Genomic DNA, 18,658 nt, shown 5'->3' on the forward strand with positions numbered 1-18,658 from the left:
ATGAAGCTGAATTTTTAAAAAGGGGAGTTTCTCCATGAAAACAAACTCCCATTATTTATTCCAGTACTCCTGATGCAGTGTAATGAAATCATCCTTTTAAAGCATAGTGTACACAGATGCTGTGACTTTCAAATTTTCAAAGGAACACATATTAAAGAATATCCTGTGTCTCAGTTAAGTGGATGCCTCTGAATGTGGGCTGCGTATAGTTTCCCTGTCAGATGGGGATCATGTCCAATTCCTTATCTGAGACTTAATCTTCAGTACAAAGAAGGCTCGAAGATCAAAAAGCTGCCTACAGCCTATAATTCCAGTGATACTGATTCAGAATAACAACAATGCAGGAAATGACCATCTGCTGTTGGAGGAGCCTATCAGTCAGTGTCTTTAAAAGCAGTTTCTGTTAGATTTGCTATGATTTTCTTTATTTGCAACACACAGAATGAGATTGAGACGCTGAAAGCAGAAAATGATCGTCTGAAGTCCAGCGGTAACGCAACACCGACAGCCACACCCGTGAAGACAGCCCGGCCACCCTCTGAGACCTCTAGCACCTCCTCATCCTCCTCACGTCAGTCCTTGGGGCTGTCCCTCAATAACCTCAACATCACAGACACCATCATGTCAGGTGAGCTCAGTTTCTGCAGCCCGTCGATCTGAGGTGTCTCTGTGTAGCAGCATTGCACCCAGCAGTTTGTTCTGGGCAGTGAATGCAGTGGGAGGGTGGATAACTGGAAAAAAAGAAACAAAAAGGATTTTCACAGTCAAGACAAAGCATACAACTAGATATGTTTTTTGATTATAAAAGGCACTTCTTTCAGAAAGGTTGTATTCATCATCAAGGTTGTATTCATACTTCTCATCTGAGAAGTAAGTGTAGGAGTTGTGTGTCTGGTGATGCTGAAGGACATCGTTTATAGTCTGCAGTAATTCGTGTTTTTGTGCAGCATCAAGTTGGATTAGCTCTCTTCATACTTGCCTCAATAAATGCCAGAGAATTGTGTTTGTGGAGAGAAATGATCCGGATGAGCTGCATTAAAATGATGAAATATCTGCCCCTCCCTGCTGTGGGGGTTTGCAGCCAAGCAGGACCTATTACATAAACACTCTTCAATCTCTTCAGGCCTGCCCCTTTTGAGAGCTGGAAAACTTTGTCCCTCTCACTTGGACTGTAATTAACTTAGAAGGCACGGCCCCCTCTGATGACCTAGCCTCTCATTACCTGAACGTCCGGTGAGCCAAGAGCAGCGACATATGGGAAGGCAAGTGGGCCAGTGGGCTGTTATCACCCGAGCACAGAGCCCTCTGCCAAGGGTAGCCAGCCGAATACAAAGTACCCCCTTCCTCTCGCCAAAATGGAACCTGAGAAAAAAGAGAACGAATGAGACTTAGGAGGGGAGCTGTTAATAGTGTGGCAAAAGTCACATCATCCCACTCTTCTGTCACATCCTTCGTGAATGGATGAACAATTCTTCGGCTAGAAACACTCAAATGAGCTCATTCCACTGAACGATTTCTCATTTCTTTACTCGCCTTTCATTTCTGCTCATACATTATCATTCTGTGCACTTCCTAAAAATCAGTGTATGAGAACCCCGACTAAATGTAATTATCACATTAAAGATAGCTGCATTTTACTTTGGAGTCTGTGTGTTTCTAGCTATATTTTTTGGCAGGCAGAGCAAGAGTGTGTTTATTCTGACGGATTCAAGCTGGTTTTTCCTTCTAACATTAAGGTCTATTTTCAGATATTCTCCTCGATGACAGCTATGAGGGCAACCTACGCAAAGAGGGCCGCAGTGTGCGAATAGTGGTTACCATCAGCAGTGGGCCAAATATCACCAAGGTTTGTGAATGATTCCTCCAGGAAAACCACTGTATTAAACTCTGAGAGGTTCTAGGCTATATTGCTATATGTAATACATGTATGTAACTCCTCAGGGTACACAAAGCCAGGAGTACCTGATTGGGTCTATAGGTGTGAGTGGGAAAACCAAGTGGGATGTCCTGGATGGGGTTATCCGACGCCTCTTTAAAGTAAGCAGAAATCATTTGTCCACATGACAGATGTTCCTTACTGAGCTTGCTGTAGTTTGTAAGAGGACTAGCTTGTGTAATAAATCATCTCAGTAATGAATCTGTGCAAATTAAAGCTCCTGTTGTCATCGTTGATTTCATATTTAAATGACTTAAAAAAAAAAAGCCCTCACAACACAGAGAGATTTGTAAACTTGGCTGATTGTGCAGTTGTTAAAGTTCCACTGTTCACCCTCGCTGCAGGAGTATGTGTTCCGCGTGGATCCTCTGACCAGCCTGGGTCTCAGCTCAGACAGCATTGTCTGCTACAGGATGGGTGAGGTGATTCGCTCCCACGCCTCTGAAGTGCCTGAGCTGCTGCCCTGCGGCTACCTGGTGGGTGGCAACAACATCATCAAGGTCAACCTTAAAGGTGAGTCAGCTGGGACGTTTTATTTGTGGATTATAGATTTTGTAGTAATGCAATGCAGAAAATATGCAGACCTGGTAACAATAACGTAAACTTGAGCCTCATTTTCCAGTCTGCTGTATAATATTCACATTTTCCTTTCCTCTTTCCTTCCTTGTTCATTACAGGTGTTAAGGAGAACAGCATAGACAGTCTCGTGTTTGACACTCTCATCCCGAAGCCCATCATCCAGCGATATCTCAACCTGTTGATGGAGCACCGTCGGATCATCCTCTCAGGACCCAGTGGCACCGGTAAATCCTTTCTGGCTGCCAAACTGGCTGAGTACATCATTTCCCACATGGGGCAGGAAGTGACGGAGCACAATGTGGCCAGCTTTAATGTCGACCAGAATTCCAGCAAGGTATGAAGAACAAGATTTTTTTTTTTTTAGCTTATCAAGGCTACAAAGTCAAGCTCAGTCACGATTGTGGCAGATCAGCTACCTGCCTATCAGGAAAAACTGATATAGGTAGCACTATTTAAGCTGCTTTAGCCTGTCCACTGTTGCTGCCCACCTCCTCCTTTCATACTGACCCCATCAATCTGTTGTCATCAATGCCTGCTCCATTTTTGCTGCGTTTACTGAATGCTGTTTCTGACCAGTCACAAGTCATTATAATTCATAATTTAAGCATAAAAGTTTATCCAGAAGGGTAGAAAGGCTATTACATACAGATTTGATAGTGGCGCATGTCATATGGATTTTATACAGAAATATGAGGACTTGTTACATTGCATTTAAAAATTGTCCAATTAGTGTTATATCACAAATGAATTAATATTTTTGTTCTACACAGGACCTGCGTCAGTACCTATCAACCCTGGCTGAGCAGTGTAACTCTGAGGACACGGACACAGAGCTCCCCACTGTGGTCATCCTGGACAACCTCCACCATATCGGCTCCCTCAGCGACATTTTCAATGGCTTTCTCAACTGCAAGTATCACAAATGGTGAGCCAGAAACTTTCCTCTCCTCTATGCTGAAACGCCTTGCAGGGACAAGTCCTACTGTCGCTCACAGCTCTAGTCAGGTCAAGTCCATTTTATTTTCACAGCCTAAATTCAGATGTCACAAGTTTTGCCTCTCAGCATTTTTAGTCTGTTCAGCTTCTGTTCTTGAAAGCTGGATTCAAATATGGGAAGAAAAAACCTTTAATAGGCAAAAGGAAAGAACAGCTTTGTAGCATGCTCATGCCCACTCAAGTCAAGTTGTAAACTCACTATAATAACATATCTAAATGTTATGTATTAAAAACTCTGCATTTTTCTCTCGGTTAAGCACTCTAAGTAATCGCATGTGTTTGTCTGTCCAGCCCTTATGTTATTGGGACCATGAATCAGGGGGTGTCTTCGTCTCCTAACCTCGAGCTGCATCACAACTTCAGGTTTGACACATTTGGCTCTGTTATTCTTTGTGTAACATTGCTTATTCACTTGTATACCTTACTTTTATTGTGTTGTGTTTAAAAGCTCCTTCAGTTCTCCAAAAGAGAAATGATTTGTACTTTTACTTGTCCTCCTGCCGAGCTTTGGATCTGTTTGGTTGCAATACTCTGTGTCTCAGAGATCATAAATAAATTCTTCCACAGGGAGTGCTCTAATTATGTCTCCTGGATAATTAGCCCTGTTAAATGAGAATTAATAGGCTGTGATGCCTGTTCTGAGTGAGGACCATTTCTGCTTGGCATGTTTGACTAGTTGATGATTGGACAAATACAATATGATTAGAAAGAGATTAACATGAGCCAGAAATTAATTTAATATGACTCTATTATAGTTACACAGAATGGGATCCAAACTGTGATGGAAGAAACGCTATCACATCATGTTTAAACTGAGATGTTTTGATGAGAAATTTGATTTGATGTTGAGCTGATTGATTTGTTTCTGTGCTTTTGTTTGGCCATTGATCATCTGTCCTATCATAGGTGGGTGCTGTGCACCAACCACACTGAACCAGTCAAAGGTTTCCTGGGGCGCTTCCTACGGCGGAAGCTGATTGAGACAGAGATTGATAAGAATATGCGCAGCAATGACCTGATTAAGATCATTGACTGGATCCCCAAAACCTGGCAGCACCTCAACAGCTTCCTGGAGGCACACAGCTCCTCCGATGTTACCATAGGTCAGGTGTCACACACACAAACAAAAACACACACACTAGTGTGTGTGCTGTTTGTCTAACACTGAAATCTCTGTTGTGCCTTATTTTAGCTCTTATCTGTCTCAGTGCACAGTAATATAAAGTTTTTCTGTATGTCGTCTCTTCGGCAGCTCATTAGTTTTAACTGTGCACCATGTCACTGATCTTTGCTTCACTCATCATCCTCTTTCTCTTTTTTGTCCCTACAGGCCCTCGTCTGTTCCTGTCCTGTCCCATGGATGTAGAGGGTTCTCGGGTTTGGTTCACTGACCTGTGGAACTACTCCCTGGTGCCCTACCTGCTGGAGGCTGTCAGGGAAGGACTGCAGGTAGGACCTGATAAAACATAACTGTGTGGTTTCACCAATAAATCTTTTTACAGCATAATGCTAGAAATAAAAAAAGAACATTAAAGTGACACATTTTTTCAGGTTAGTATATAACAGCATCTAATAAAATCCAAACAAAAGGAAGTATGCAGTAAAATAAAGCCTTAACACATCTGCACTGCTGCCTCATTAACTGCACAAGTTTTAATGTGTGCCATTGTCTGTGTGAATGAATGCTGGCTGCTACTGTGAGAGAAAATGCTGAGATCAAATTTCAACATTTTTAACCCTGCATAACAGGATTTTAGCAGTATTTCTATTACAAAGGACACATTAGTCCAGATGAAATTAGCGGTGTTAAAACACTTCTAGGCTTTTACTTTCATCTAAGGGGGTTCTCGTTCTGCCGGACCATTTTGTCATGCACCATAGGGCTGGCATGAATGTTAAAATGGCATGAGACGAGAAATAAAACTGAGAAAGAAATTATCATCACCACAGTGTCTGATTTTTATGTCACTTCACACAATGCTAAAAAAAATTGTAGGTTAGAGTGGCAAACTGTTTTAGTCTCTGTGACCATAAATTTTTACCATCATAAGATTAGAACAACAGTGTTTTATTAAAAAAGAAAGCTTGATTGACCTCTCTCCCTTTTCTGCCTTTCTTGCAGCTGTACGGCAAAAGAGCTGCATGGGAAGATCCATCCAAGTGGGTGAATGACACATATCCATGGAACGCCGCCTCACTGCAGCAGGACGGGCAGTCGCTGCTCCAGCTGAGGCCGGAGGATGTGGGATATGATGGATACAGCTCGTCCAAGGAGGGCGCCTCATCCAAGCAAGTGTCTCAGAGTGACACTGAGGGAGACCCACTGGTGAGGAACAAAAGACAAAGGATGTTCTCAGAGTTTTTTAAGTGACTAAGAATTAAAAGAGCAAACATGAATGCTGAGAAAGCTGATGGAGCAAGTTCTTTGTAGAGCATGAATGTTCACGTCAATGCTGCTGGCCACTGCTCAGGCAGTGTTTGGGTGTTGTTGACGTGGCCTTATAAAGAGGTACAGACTCATGGGACTGAAAATTATTACCAGCGGCTGTTGATAACCTGCAGGTTGCATTTTGTCAATACTTGATTTCTAACAAATGAATGAACACGTCGTTTACATTGGCACCAGAACAAAATGAAAATGAAAAAAGCTAAGTGGGCTGATAGCATCGATGCTGACGCTGGTGTTGGTATCAGATCAATGCCATCATAGCAGTATCGATACTTTATTTCTGTCCTGTAAGTACAGAAAAATATTTTTTGGGAAATGAAAAAATACACCTCAGACATGCACTATGGAAAATGCTTTTTTTCCTGTTTTATTTATTTTAATCTATTTTATTTATAGCCCATATGTATATTAAGACAATATGTTTGCATTTGTTTACTGATGATGTAACTTATTTATAAATCATGACAAACTGCTGTCTCTAAGCTGTATGAGTTAAAAGTATCAGTGTCAGTAGTAGCCATACTGGTCCTGGATCTACTTGGTATCAGACTGATACTATTTGCAGTACCACACAGCACTATTAGAAAAGAAGGACAGGTTGAGAAGAGAATGCTCCTCAGTACCACAGTGACCCACCCACACACACACCAGATGCTTAACGTGACGGAGGGTTGGAAGACGAGGCAGGAAATGGTGGAAAGAGAGAATTCATCATCATTATTGCAGCCCAAAAGGATATAAAGACTAGTCACCCAAAATCAACTGGCTTGATTTAATAAATGTGTGTGTGTGTGTCCACGTGTGAGCATTTGGAGCGCAGGTGTGCCACAGCTCATTTCAGGAACACTTGAAGTGACGCGCCAGATGCAGCAACACTCCTGCATTATTTAGACCATTAGCTCTATTGCAGGGATGAAAAGTGCTGCTGTTTTATTGCGGGCTATTTAGCACAAGGTTTTCTGTCTTTTTTTAAGAACATGGAGAATATAAACAGAGAAGGTTTGAGGGTCACTGCATTGAGGTGTTGGAAGTTAGCAGTTGTTCATTCCTTTGTGAAAATGGAAAATACAGTCAAAGAAAGAGTAGATCACATTAGTAATGATTCCAATGAATACCCAACCTTTGAAAATATTATGTTGTATTAGGTGAAAGGTCAGACTGCCAGTCTGCTTCCAGTATCTTTTGCACAAGAGTCACACTGCACACATCTTTGGGTTTTAATCTCAGATACGAACCTGTAATGTTTCATAACTTCATCTTGCACATTTGTAATGCTATGGTGTCTACAAACACTATGTGTACTATGTGCCACCTTTGTGGTAGTTACCATTACAGTATCTCTTGAGCACATTTTGCCATGGTAATGGAGACTGACTCACAAGGTATAAAATAAAAACAGGAGCCACAAGCTTAGAGTTGCGTAAAATTCTTGATTGATTTTGTGAAATCTGCTTTTGAATATTAGCAACAGTAAATCCTAACTGTAGTAATCATTTGGAGAGTCCTCAGATTTATCTTGTAAACTCTTGGCAAATGTGCTGATCACCAGGGTAGGAATTATCACACTCATCAGAGCACGATCAAACCTGTACGCCAACAGTAGAGCCCTGCTAAAGTTATGAAATGCTGAGGTTTTCCTGCTTTGAGTGTCTCTAGTTTTCCATTCCATTCTAACTCTGCATTATGTTGCAGATGAACATGCTGCTACGGCTGCAGGAGGCAGCAAACTACTCCAGCACGCAGAGCTGCGACAGTGACAGCACCAGTCACCATGACGACCAGCTAGACTCTTCACTGGAGTCAGCACTATGAGAGCAAGAGATACTGATCCCCTAACCCGCACCCCTTGGACCTCCCAGAACCTGGGAACTATCAAACCCCCATCACTACCGGACACCCCTATAGTTAGCAAATGATATATGAAAAGTTTTATTATCCAAAATGATTTACCCAACATTTGAGAGAGAAAAAAGCCTATTTTTACACAGCGATGGTGCAATATTAAATCAGATTATTTTATGTCTTAAAGATGTGTCTTCAACTTGGTCCCCGGTGATCAAAAAGGTAAACGACAATATGCGTAAGATCGAATCTATTTTACTGACATCGGATAGTGTTCGCCAGTCATTTTTAATGGATGTGTAACATTTGAAGAATACAACTTTTCATATATATTATAGGTTTTAGTGTGTCTGATAAGGAACATCACACTTTGTTCACACTTTTCATTTTGGGTGTGAGAAAATGAAAGAAGTTCAGCGTGATCAAACTGGATTTTTTGTTATCTAGTTATATTTTCAGGTGTTTACATTTAGGGTCGGGTTTTGTTGTGTATGTCTTTCCTTGTTTACAGAGGTGCTTCTCACAGACACACACTCAAATGAATGCACTTGCACACAGGCAGCAGGAGGAGACTCTCTGTTAATGAAAGCTTTTAAAAGTTCAGGCCATCATTTAATCTACAGTCCAGCCTGCCACAGTGTCCTTGAGCAAAGTACCATATCTCCACTTCTGACTACCCTGATCTCTTACACTATCTTTCAGGTGATGTAATGCTCTCTAGTGGCCACAGGCTGTTTTACATCCATTGTGTTTACACACAAATCATCAGGTTTCAGTAAAAGTTATTTATGGTCAACCAAACCTGCTCCTTACTGGGTAGATTTTGTTCACCGCTGTACCATTTTTAAAAAAATATCTTTGCTTTTTGTGAACATGACGAGGGTGTAGCTAATATTGGAGCATACTAACACACTCTGCTGCCCTCAGCTCAGTCACTAGTTGAGCCTCGTGGTGCTGGTCTCCTGCCCTGAACGTTGTCGGCGTCAGGCACTGCCAAGCCGCTCCTCGCCCCCCCCCCCTCCATGCCGACAACAAGCACAACGAAAGCGCATTGTCTGTGTGTGTGTGTGTGTGTGTGATCCAGTCTCACTACTACTGTGAAGAAAAAAATTGAAAAGTGCCAACGTTTCGTTTCGATTTGACTGCCAAATGTAAACACAATGCAGAGCCGAACATGGTTGTAGAAGTCTACATTACGCTGTTCTTGGCCTGCTGTCAATGTTTGGATGAAATGTACCGTGAAGAGAGCAGACAGCGCCCTCTGTGGATTGTAACAGGAGTAACCAGGTATTTTTGGCAGTCTGCACAGGGTTTGGTGCAATGTAGGCTGACCCTGAGTTCAGTAATACCTAACAGAGTAGCGTGGTATTCTGCGGCCCTCATTAGAAATTCTTTTTTGACATGTGCTTCGGTTTCTACCCGTGAGGTACCCGAAAGGAATCCAAATTGTCGCATCCGTATACAAGTTAACCAGATCAGTCAAAGAGCTGAATAGGGGAACAATGATATTGGTGCTTTCTCCACTGCCTTAAATGTTCAAAAGTTTTTTTTCAAGCATCTTCTGGTGAGAAGACGAGATAGTATTGATATGCTTCCTGCTATGTCAAAGATGCTGCTTGCAGTGGGACAAACAGCCACTTTTGTTTGTTTTCCCTCCCTTTCCCTCTAAAGCACCCTTTCTCCTTTCTGACAGTTAGATTATAAAAGAGTGAATAGTGTATTTGAATTTGACCAATATTGTATGAACATTTAAAAAAGTATATAATAGAGGGGTTGGGATATTTTTTTAAGTTGTTGTTTTGTGCCCAGTTGAGCTGGGCTCACTTGAACTGATAGGAGCACAACCAAACTGTTTCAGGTGTTCTTGCCTGATGAGCATGTCTTGAACCTTTTTAAAGGGGATGCATTATGAGGAGACCTTTACCTTTATGTATGCGTGTATTGGACGGAAGCCATTTAGATTTTTGATTGTCCTCTCTTTGTTTATCGAGTGGGTTGGTTTTGCACACTTTGAGGTTGGGTTGGGTTGTAAATACTTAAGTCTTGCACAGTGAATCAAAGATGCATTCTGCCCTGTCGATGTTCCAATATGCTTAACCCGCCGAATAAATTATTGTACTTTGAAAACAGAGAGAAAAAAAAAGAAATGCAAAATTTAACACACTGTCAGAAACAGGTGTGTGTCTTGTGGTGATTGGATGTTGTGCCTATGCAGGAGGCATACAGTGTACAGTAAGAAACAGCTTTTTTTTAACTCACTAAAATCACAAAAGGAGAAGAAAAAAAATAGGCACTTACTCCAGTATTCCTCATCCTGCCATAATATTTCTGGATCTTAGGAATCCCAGTTGTTCATTAGAAACACTTCCCCTCTGGACATTTTAACTGAAGCTTACCGCCATGTTAGGCTTGCTAGTTGGCCGAGGCACCGAAGCTGATCTGACACCGTACTGTAAACATTTACCAACAACCAACAGGTGCTACTGGTCAGAGCTCACCAGAGACCAAGAAGTCATGTTGTCACAACCTCAGGACAATTCTATCCTCTACAATCCTACCTGTGTTCAGCTTCACGCGTGTCTCCGCAGCCAAGTTGTTGATGGTCCGCACATTCTTTTGGCAAAGGGGTGTAGTTGCATGCTAAAGGGGTGGTTGCTCCTTACCTAGACTTACACCCGCATATCAAACCTATCTACACTCCTGTTAACAGTGTACACCATGGTGACATTTTCCCCACTTAACACTTTGCAGTTACATCTCAGTTGAAAACCATAGCATTTACTCTGGTTTGAGAGAACGTTTTCTTCTTTTTGGGTGAAACATTTGTCCTTAAATGTTTTATATTTTGTACATTTGTATGTAACATATCATGTAAATAGACAGAGACAGTGATTTACCTCATCTGGAGGATTTTGTAGTCTTTGTAAAGCCCTAATAAATGGTATTTGGTGTCACACAGGCAAAAACGGTCTTTTGTGTTCATTTTATTTTATTCATGTCTCTTAGAATGATAAGAATTAAAAGAAAAATATAAATAAAAAAAACATGTTCAAGTGAAAGTAAGGAATATGAAACACATTTTACTTAGAATCAGATCAGTATATACTAATTCCAACAAAGATGGTGCTAGATGTGGCATTAACTCTAAAGAGTTTTACATGCAGGACGTTCTGCTGATGATATCAATTGCGTGTATGTTATATGCTTTGGATGCAGTCTGGAGTTTGGTTTGTAGGAAGAGTTTTTACAGTCCAATACAAAAGATGCACCTAACAAGATTATAAGATGACAACTATGGAATGATTCTTATATAGCACTTTTCTACTGTCCCAGAGTACTGACGGCGCTCTATACAACATGCCACATTCACCCATTTACACAACCACTTTCACTGTACTTAGTGCTACTACATTCACACTCCGATGGATGAATTGGAGAGCAACTTGGGGTTAGTATTTTGCCCAAGGATACTTGACATGCAGACTGGAGGAGCCAATGATCGAACCACCAGCCTTCCAATCAGTAGGTGACCTGCTCCACCTCCTGAGCTACAGCCACCCTGAAACTGAAAAGGATTTTTCAGTTTCTGGTGTGTCAAAGAAGGCCAGAGAAGTAACATGCTTATAATTAGGTGCTGTCCATTGAAAATATAATTGATTGAATGTCACAAATATTAGCTGTAAGAGTGCAGTAAAACTAGGTGAAAATACCATGTCACAGACTATATATTATACAATTCATGTCACCCGACCAGTCACATGAGGTGGCCTAATCCTAAAATGTTTGTGATTTTTTTTTTTTAGCATCTAGCGCTTGCTATATGAAATACATTGTTCAAAGGGGGGAAACAGATCTATACACGCAGGAGTAGACGAAATGAGGTGATAATATTCAGTAACCAATCGTTGTTGCAAAGGTGTGATTTTATTTTGAAGGATTATCGTGTTCTCTTCCAGGAGCGCGAGACTGAAGCCATAGCAAACATGGCACCCGGCACGACTCCTGTAACGGAGTCAGAGGAAGATCTTAAAATCTTTAAATCTAAAGGAGCTCCGATATCTTTACCGAAACATTCCTACTGGTTTGACTTCTGGGCTTTCGTGGTCTTTGATTTCGTGTTATTCCTCGTCGTGTATTTCTTAGTCCCTTAAAAGGTAAGAATGAGTGCGCGTGGAAGTTTCCAGCTAAAAGTGGGTGGCTACGGATGTTATCTAACTTTTTTTGTCCCACAGCTGCCGAGCCTGATATAAAAATGGGATTTAAATAGCGCTAATTTGAAACAAACAGTTTTAAAGTTAGTATTGATGCAGCTGTATCATAAATACCATTCTGAGAGCTCATATTCAGTGGTTAGCCAGCTGGTATCAAGATTCAAGATCACTTCCTTGGATCTAGTATTAGCTATGCAACGTTTGCCTGAAAGGTCTTCAATTTACAATGTAAATTGTACTATTTTTAAGAATTTACACTCTACACTTCCTGTGTAGGGTGGGCCGTTATCGCTCTAGAAAAGTCATGTGCCTGTCTTCGCTAATTTTGATGCAATAATTTAACGTCATGCTTTTATGTGCTTTTCGAAGTGCATGATACGAGATATCCGGTGTAGAAGCGCAGTGACTTTTCCCCGTTACTAATTTTCTTCTGTTATCGGCTCCTCGTTTTGTCCAATCAGCCCTCCATATCCAAAATCTATTTCTATTACTGCTACACTGAGACACGAACAGCTAATTCTCCAGTTTGAGATGCTGGAAATGTTATTGATTAGAATGTATAGATGTATATATGTAGTATTTGTGTTCCCTGTGTTAGAACTTTGTTTTCAAAGTACTTCTCTTTGTTAAAGGTTGGTTCCAGGACTTTGGAGCTTGAAGATGCAGAGTGCTCGCCCTGCCCTGCCCTTGGAAATGCTAACTCTGCTTTGAATCTAACACCATGTGATTGGATGTCGTACATCATTTGGCTGCATAACAAACATCTGAACTACAGAGCTACTGTGACTGGACTATCCTCTTTAATGCGTGGAATCAGTTTTTCTGTGGGGGCGAGAAACATTTCAAGTGCTGTATTGTTGAAAAGTCACAATGATGTCATCAGGACTTACAAAATGCTTTGATCAGAAAGTTACTAAGACACTTTAAGTGTTGTTACTGTCAGTTGTTAAGTAGTTTTATTAACCCATGTTTTATTAATAATGTTTAATTTTCTGGCTTCTTCCTAGTGTTTTGGTTTTGTTTCCATGTTTTCCTGATCATCACCTGTAAATAAATCTGACATCTCCAAATGAATGTATTGTCATATCAAGCTATGCGATCAATAGGTGTGGGACCCATATGGACACCAGAAGATTAGCGTCCACCTTCACTCGTGAAAGAACAATGCTGTGTTGGGAGAAATACTAGAATGCCAAAGTCATGGAAATTTGCACTTGGAAAACACTTCAAATAAAGTTTTTTGTCTACTTGGTAAATTACAACATTCTGTTATCTGTTGGATGAACTTCTCATTTATCAGCATCACATCTGTTATTAGGATCTGAGTTCAGTGTTAGGTTCTTATACCACTGGCAGTGACTGCACTTTTGAGACCCATAAAGCGCAACTGTTTAGCTAATGACTTAAATGTTTTGAATTAACCGGGGCTGCTTTTTTTTTCTTTTCTTTACACTTTTGGGCACTTGTTAATGCTTTTATTTTGGAAATCACACATTGGCCCACGTGTTTCCGCTTTGCGTTAGGGCTAATAGCAAATTAATTGCTGGTTGCAGCTTTCTAGTGACTTTTTTAAAGGAATTCGTGTAGTTTGCGTTATGGAAAGCGGTCCAGTTGAGAGCACAGGTCCGTGTCACAGCAGCGTTCATTGGTACCGCGAGCCAGGCCGCCCATGTGTGTGCGCGTTAGCTCCTCGCCGCGGCTAAATGCAGTGATTCTAGTTAGCTATGCTAATGTAAACATGGAAAACTTAATGGGTTAACCGTTAATACTTAGGTTCATACAATATGTTCACTGTATTCGTGTTGTTTTTTTAAGTAAATTTGTTCTTAGTGTTATGATTTTAAGTTAGTTAATCTGTTTTTAGCTAATTTAACTGGGCTATATTCAAATACTGTTCAACATGACTAAATTTCTATTTCTGATATATTGTGTGAGTAATTAAATATACTTTCAATAAATGGCAACATTAAGCTATCTTGGAAATGTTTGTAAATATTTTGAAATAACTGGGAATTTTTAATCGATTGCTTGTAATATGTGGCCATAAATTCACCTGAGTCCCAATTATAGAAACAGTACTTTTGTACTCTCAAAAGGTTATTGGACTGTTTTGCCAACAAGTTCAACTTTTATCTCGAAAAACAGGTTGGATGTTTTATATTATTTTTTGCAATCCCGACATGTGTTACAGTGCTGCTTTGGAGAGCAGTGTTTTAATCTAGGCAGCACCCTGAAAAACACCCATTTTTTCCCACCTTCATGCATCTCTCTGATGTTTCTTTAAGTTCCTGTGAAATATTTTGTTGAGGCTTACGTGGCTCACAACGTCTTGAGAAGACTAGACTTCATCTATACCCACAGTAGCTTAGCACCTGTGCACCTGTTCACAGATGATTTTCTTGTAACTTTGTCTCTTGGTGCTAAATTATAAAGATGGTTTGCCGAGCTGTCACAAGAGGACATCTGACTTTCCAAAAAAGACATAACTCTCTCCACTGTGTGTGTTTAATCAGATATATTCCTGCCGTTGTCATCCCTAAGACTGCTGATCCCTCCTATGCGGCTGATTTCTGCAGCCATGTGGCAGGTGGCTCAACGGAGGGATGTTCTCGACTATGAAAAGCTTGATGAATTTGTGACACTGGTCACAGCATCAGTTCCGGACCTGCTCAATCCGAAGCAACGAGGAAAACTGCTGCTTCGGCTGCGAGCCAGAGTGAGTCAGTAGGTGCACAGAAATGCATTCCACTCCACAAGTGGGTAATCCAGTGACAGTAGCTGAATGAATACCTTCCTGTTGCTTCAGGTTATACTTGAGCTGTGCAGAAATGAGGAAACAGCCAACATCCTGTGTGTACAGCCTCACCTAGAGCGAATCCACCCACCGGGATACACAGGAGTAAGTGTTAGCACCATTTTGAACAAGTCCAAAGTCCAGGTCCAAAGTTGTGTTACTGTTAAAAGTTCAGTGAGTGAAGACCTTGCAGAGGAAACATTTCATCTGAACTCACCTCTAAATCCAGCATCAGAAGTCTGATAACAAACTGTGAAAGGCGATACATTTTGGAAACAGGCGTAGTCTGTTGGTAGAGTTAAAATAGAGCTTTCTGAATGCAATGAGCAAAGCTGCGTTCAGAGACAACATATTTTATCAGTATTACCAGTAATGTAGCTGCGGTGGATTGATCACATTCAGGGCTTGTGTTGCTGTTAATGTCATGTGGAACGTTTTACTGGTTGTGAGAGGTATGGATTAGTTTAATCTGCATATTCTGTAGAGAGGGAGAATGGCTTCTAAAACAGAATAATGATTCTAATCACCCATTAAATATGCAGTGGATGATCAAATATAAATGTTAGCTTTCCAAGATCATTTTTCATCCTTTATCATTATTGTTGGTCTGATAGTGACGAAGATCTCAGTTGTAATGATTTCTTTCAGAGTGGGGATGCAGAGGTGGATGCAGAAGAGGCCATCTTTGTGGAGCTAACCCAAACACTCCTGAAAGACCCAGCAGAGAGGGAACATTTTTACCAGGCAAATGCTCTTAGATGTAGCCAATCCATGTATTTCTTATCTTCTTCCTTTTAACTTTTTTTTGTATTACTAGCTGTTAATGTTTGTTCTTCTCAGGAGGTTTTCCCCACAGAATATGGCCTCAGCTATGATGCGGACATGCAGCTGCTTGTGTGGGAGTTTCTCTCCAAATTAGAAAGACTTCTGCCGGTGCCAGACCTCGGTCAGGTAGGCCTACGTGAAAGCGTAATATTGGCCATATAAGATTCATTATTATTATAAAATACTGTTCTATACATCAAACACTGTTGAATGGTTGGGCAGCAGTCACCAAAGGTACTGAAGATGAGTAACAGTATTAGTAGTTTGTGCATGTAGTATTAAAGATATACATACATTTTTCCTATCTTTAGCCTTTTCAGTGTTTGTTTTTTCTTCTTAGTTTTCAACTACTCAGCAGTTAATCAAGTATTTTTTTTCATTGTTTGGTCGATTAAGAAATTAATTACCAGGAACCTCCCTGATTTTCACCAGCATTCACTGGATTTTACACGTTTGAATTTGTACCCACAGGGTGAAAACTGTCAGTGCACAGCTCTGCTGTAAAAGTGTTGCATTTAGTTGCAGTTGGCTGATTGTTAGTAGGACTGTGTCTTCACTCAGTACTCCCCAAGACTTCACTGACTCACCTGAATGAATATCACATTGAAGGATTACTGTTTTAACACACTGTGATCCTTCAACAAAGATCCAGTCTGTAAGTAAACAGGGACAGAACAGGTTTCCCAAGAAGCCAGGTAAAAAACCAACAGCCAGAGTGAAAGCAGTCCAGTGATACATGAGAAGATGATCTTGAAGGTGAGATTGGGCAAATTTCAATCAGATAAAGTTATTTTATTTTAGTGAGCTGGTTCCCGAGACTATTTGGTCACGTCTCATATTTAATCACCATTCCCCCTCCTTCTCTTCAAAACAGTTGTCTTTTGGAATTTAAACTTCTTCAGACTGAATCTTTTTTTTCCATAATCAAACAGACTGTTTCCTGGCTTACCTCTGCCCCCTCTGTGCTGAAGGACTGCTTGCAGGTGTTCTCCAATCCCAGTGACTTCAAGTCTCTCCTGCAACACCACAAATGCCTTGAGCACCTCAGCACCCAAGGTAAATCAGTTAGTCACTTTAAAGCTGTTCAAGGTTTGCTGTCTCACTTTTAATAACTGTCATTTAAAGTTTTAGATGAGGCATCTACACTTTAAGGTGAGTTTTTCTCTCTTTTTTTGTTGCACATTTTAACTTTTGTGTTTCTCTGTAGGCACCACAGTGGAGATGTCCACCCAGGTCTTTGCCTGCTCAGAGTGTCCCTTCTTCCACATGCAAGAGTCCTACCTGCTGCAGCACATTGAGCACAGCCATCCTGAACAATACGCCAAACTCCAGAGGACTGCACAGACATGTGAGACCCCCAAGAAGACGTTCCCTCCTGAGTTCCCAAAGCCCTTCCCCATCCACAACAGGCCCGACCCACACACATGCCAGGAGTGCGGCAAAACGTTCACGCGGGTCTCGGACGTGACTCGTCACCAGCGGACCCACACGGGCGAGCGCCCGTACACCTGTGAGGAGTGTCGGAAGGGCTTCAAGAACTCTTGGGATCTGACCAGACATCAGCGCATCCACACTGGAGAGCGCCCCTTCCTTTGCTCTCATTGTGGCAAACGGTTCACTCAGATGGGGCTGCTCAAACTGCATTCTGAGCGAACAGCTTGTGGCCAGACCTGCAACCCTCAGCTAGACCTAACAACAGAGGTGGTGGTGACAGAGGTGGTGTCAGAGAAGGGGGGCGGTCAGTATAAATGCCAGAAATGTGGTGAGAGCTTTAGCAGCATCCTGGATCGACTGAGGCACAGGCAGAGGCACATCGTAAGGCGTCAGTACAAATGTCCCATGTGTGAGAAGATCTACGGCCGAGCCTCGGACCTGAAGAGACACCAGATGAAGCACACAGGTGAGCGGCCATTTCCATGCAAGTGCGGGAAAAGCTTCACCCACATGTGGCTTCTGAATAAGCACCAGCAGACCCACAGCAGAGAGCGTCCCCACCCCTGTGCAGAGTGCGGAAAGAGCTTCACGCAGCTTCAGATCCTTAACAGGCACCTCCTGACTCACAATGGCCAGCGGCCTTTCCAGTGCTCATACTGTGAGAAGAGCTTCACCCAGCTGGCCAGCCTCACACGCCACGAGAGAATCCACACAGGGGAGCGGCCATACCTCTGCACCACCTGCCAGAAGTCCTTTCTCACTCACGGAGAGCTTGTGAGGCACCAGCGCATCCACAGCAACTTCCGGCCCTTCAGCTGTCCTCAGTGCCCGAAGAGCTTTAAAACCAAGCGCGCTCAGAGTGAACACTTCCACAGCCACATAGGCGAGCACCCGTTCGAATGCGGCCGCTGCGGAAAGAGGTTCTCCAAGTCCACCTCGCTCGTCCGACATAACCTGACTCACACGGGGGAGCGACCACACTCATGCTCCCAGTGTGGGAAAACCTTCCTGACCTCTGGGGAGCTGCTCCTGCACAAACGCACACACACTGGAGAGAGGCCGTACCCTTGCTCTTACTGTGAGAGGAGGTTCAGGTGCTCATCAGACCTCAACATACACGTACGGACTCACACCGGCGAGAAGCCACACAGCTGCGCATTCTGTAAGAAGGGCTTCTGTACGTCTACGAGGCTGAAGAGACACATGCGCACACACTCAGAGAAGGTGGATTTATTGAGTCCTTGAGCTATTGGGAGAAAATCACTTCGTTGCTCCAACATAACTGTTGTCATTTAAAATAAAAAGAGCCTTAAATTAGTTCACTGTGTGTATTTTTTTGTTTTGTTTTTTGGCACTATATTACTGTGTTTGTGCCAGGGGAGCGGATCTTTGCTGCGGACCAATTTTTGGCGCAACGTGTTTTGGGGTTTGAAAGCCACAGATAGGCAGTATTTTGAGAAAATGTATGTCAGCTGTTCCAATACTCATGACACATAAGATCACTAAGGGTTTTTGCCTACGTTGTCCTCCTCCTCTCCTGGATTGCCTGGAGCTTTCTTTAAGTGTCTTCCCAGCTTTGACAAATGGCCAGC

General features: G+C 42.0%; 2 protein-coding genes across 7 annotated transcripts in view; both read left to right on the plus strand.

The window, feature by feature from the left end:
* The window catches only part of nav3 (neuron navigator 3), a 181,930-nt gene extending 171,162 nt beyond the window's left edge, over window positions 1-10,768 (plus strand). For all 5 annotated transcript variants that reach the window (XM_026148159.2, XM_026148160.2, XM_026148163.2 and 2 more), the window contains 11 exons: window positions 442-628; window positions 1,749-1,846; window positions 1,942-2,037; window positions 2,281-2,449; window positions 2,614-2,849; window positions 3,286-3,440; window positions 3,803-3,874; window positions 4,418-4,614; window positions 4,842-4,960; window positions 5,634-5,837; window positions 7,653-10,768. In XM_026148159.2, the coding sequence (XP_026003944.1) occupies window positions 442-628; window positions 1,749-1,846; window positions 1,942-2,037; window positions 2,281-2,449; window positions 2,614-2,849; window positions 3,286-3,440; window positions 3,803-3,874; window positions 4,418-4,614; window positions 4,842-4,960; window positions 5,634-5,837; window positions 7,653-7,772 (1,653 nt within the window). In that variant the 3' untranslated portion in view covers window positions 7,773-10,768. The remainder of the gene's footprint in view (window positions 1-441; window positions 629-1,748; window positions 1,847-1,941; window positions 2,038-2,280; window positions 2,450-2,613; window positions 2,850-3,285; window positions 3,441-3,802; window positions 3,875-4,417; window positions 4,615-4,841; window positions 4,961-5,633; window positions 5,838-7,652) is intronic.
* A 629-nt stretch (window positions 10,769-11,397) lies between these two features.
* Window positions 11,398-18,383, plus strand: LOC113009311 (uncharacterized). 2 transcript variants are annotated; one of them, XM_080291624.1, is made up of 9 exons: window positions 11,398-11,683; window positions 11,759-11,956; window positions 12,646-13,636; window positions 14,527-14,729; window positions 14,820-14,912; window positions 15,456-15,551; window positions 15,648-15,758; window positions 16,565-16,688; window positions 16,840-18,383. In XM_080291624.1, exons 3-9 carry the CDS (start codon window positions 13,609-13,611, stop codon window positions 18,309-18,311), a joined length of 2,127 nt encoding a protein of 708 aa, XP_080147750.1. In that variant the 5' UTR covers window positions 11,398-11,683; window positions 11,759-11,956; window positions 12,646-13,608; the 3' UTR covers window positions 18,312-18,383. The 2 variants fall into 2 exon arrangements, with proteins under 2 accessions (XP_080147750.1, XP_080147751.1); XM_080291625.1 differs by having other exon boundaries at window positions 11,398-11,956; window positions 14,555-14,729.
* The last annotated feature ends 275 nt before the right edge of the window (window positions 18,384-18,658 follow it).

Source organism: Astatotilapia calliptera, chromosome 17 (assembly GCF_964374335.1).
Source record: "Astatotilapia calliptera chromosome 17, fAstCal68.1, whole genome shotgun sequence".
In the NCBI taxonomy this organism is placed as follows: domain Eukaryota; kingdom Metazoa; phylum Chordata; class Actinopteri; order Cichliformes; family Cichlidae; genus Astatotilapia; species Astatotilapia calliptera.

Coding starts and splice junctions, on each gene's coding strand:
- LOC113009311 (XM_080291624.1), top strand. CDS start 13,609: ATGGAAAGCGGTCCAGTTGAGAGCACAG. Junction 13,637..14,526: donor CGGTCCAGTTGAGAGCACAG/GTCCGTGTCACA, acceptor GTGTTTAATCAG/ATATATTCCTGCCGTTGTCA. Junction 14,913..15,455: donor ACCCACCGGGATACACAGGA/GTAAGTGTTAGC, acceptor GATTTCTTTCAG/AGTGGGGATGCAGAGGTGGA.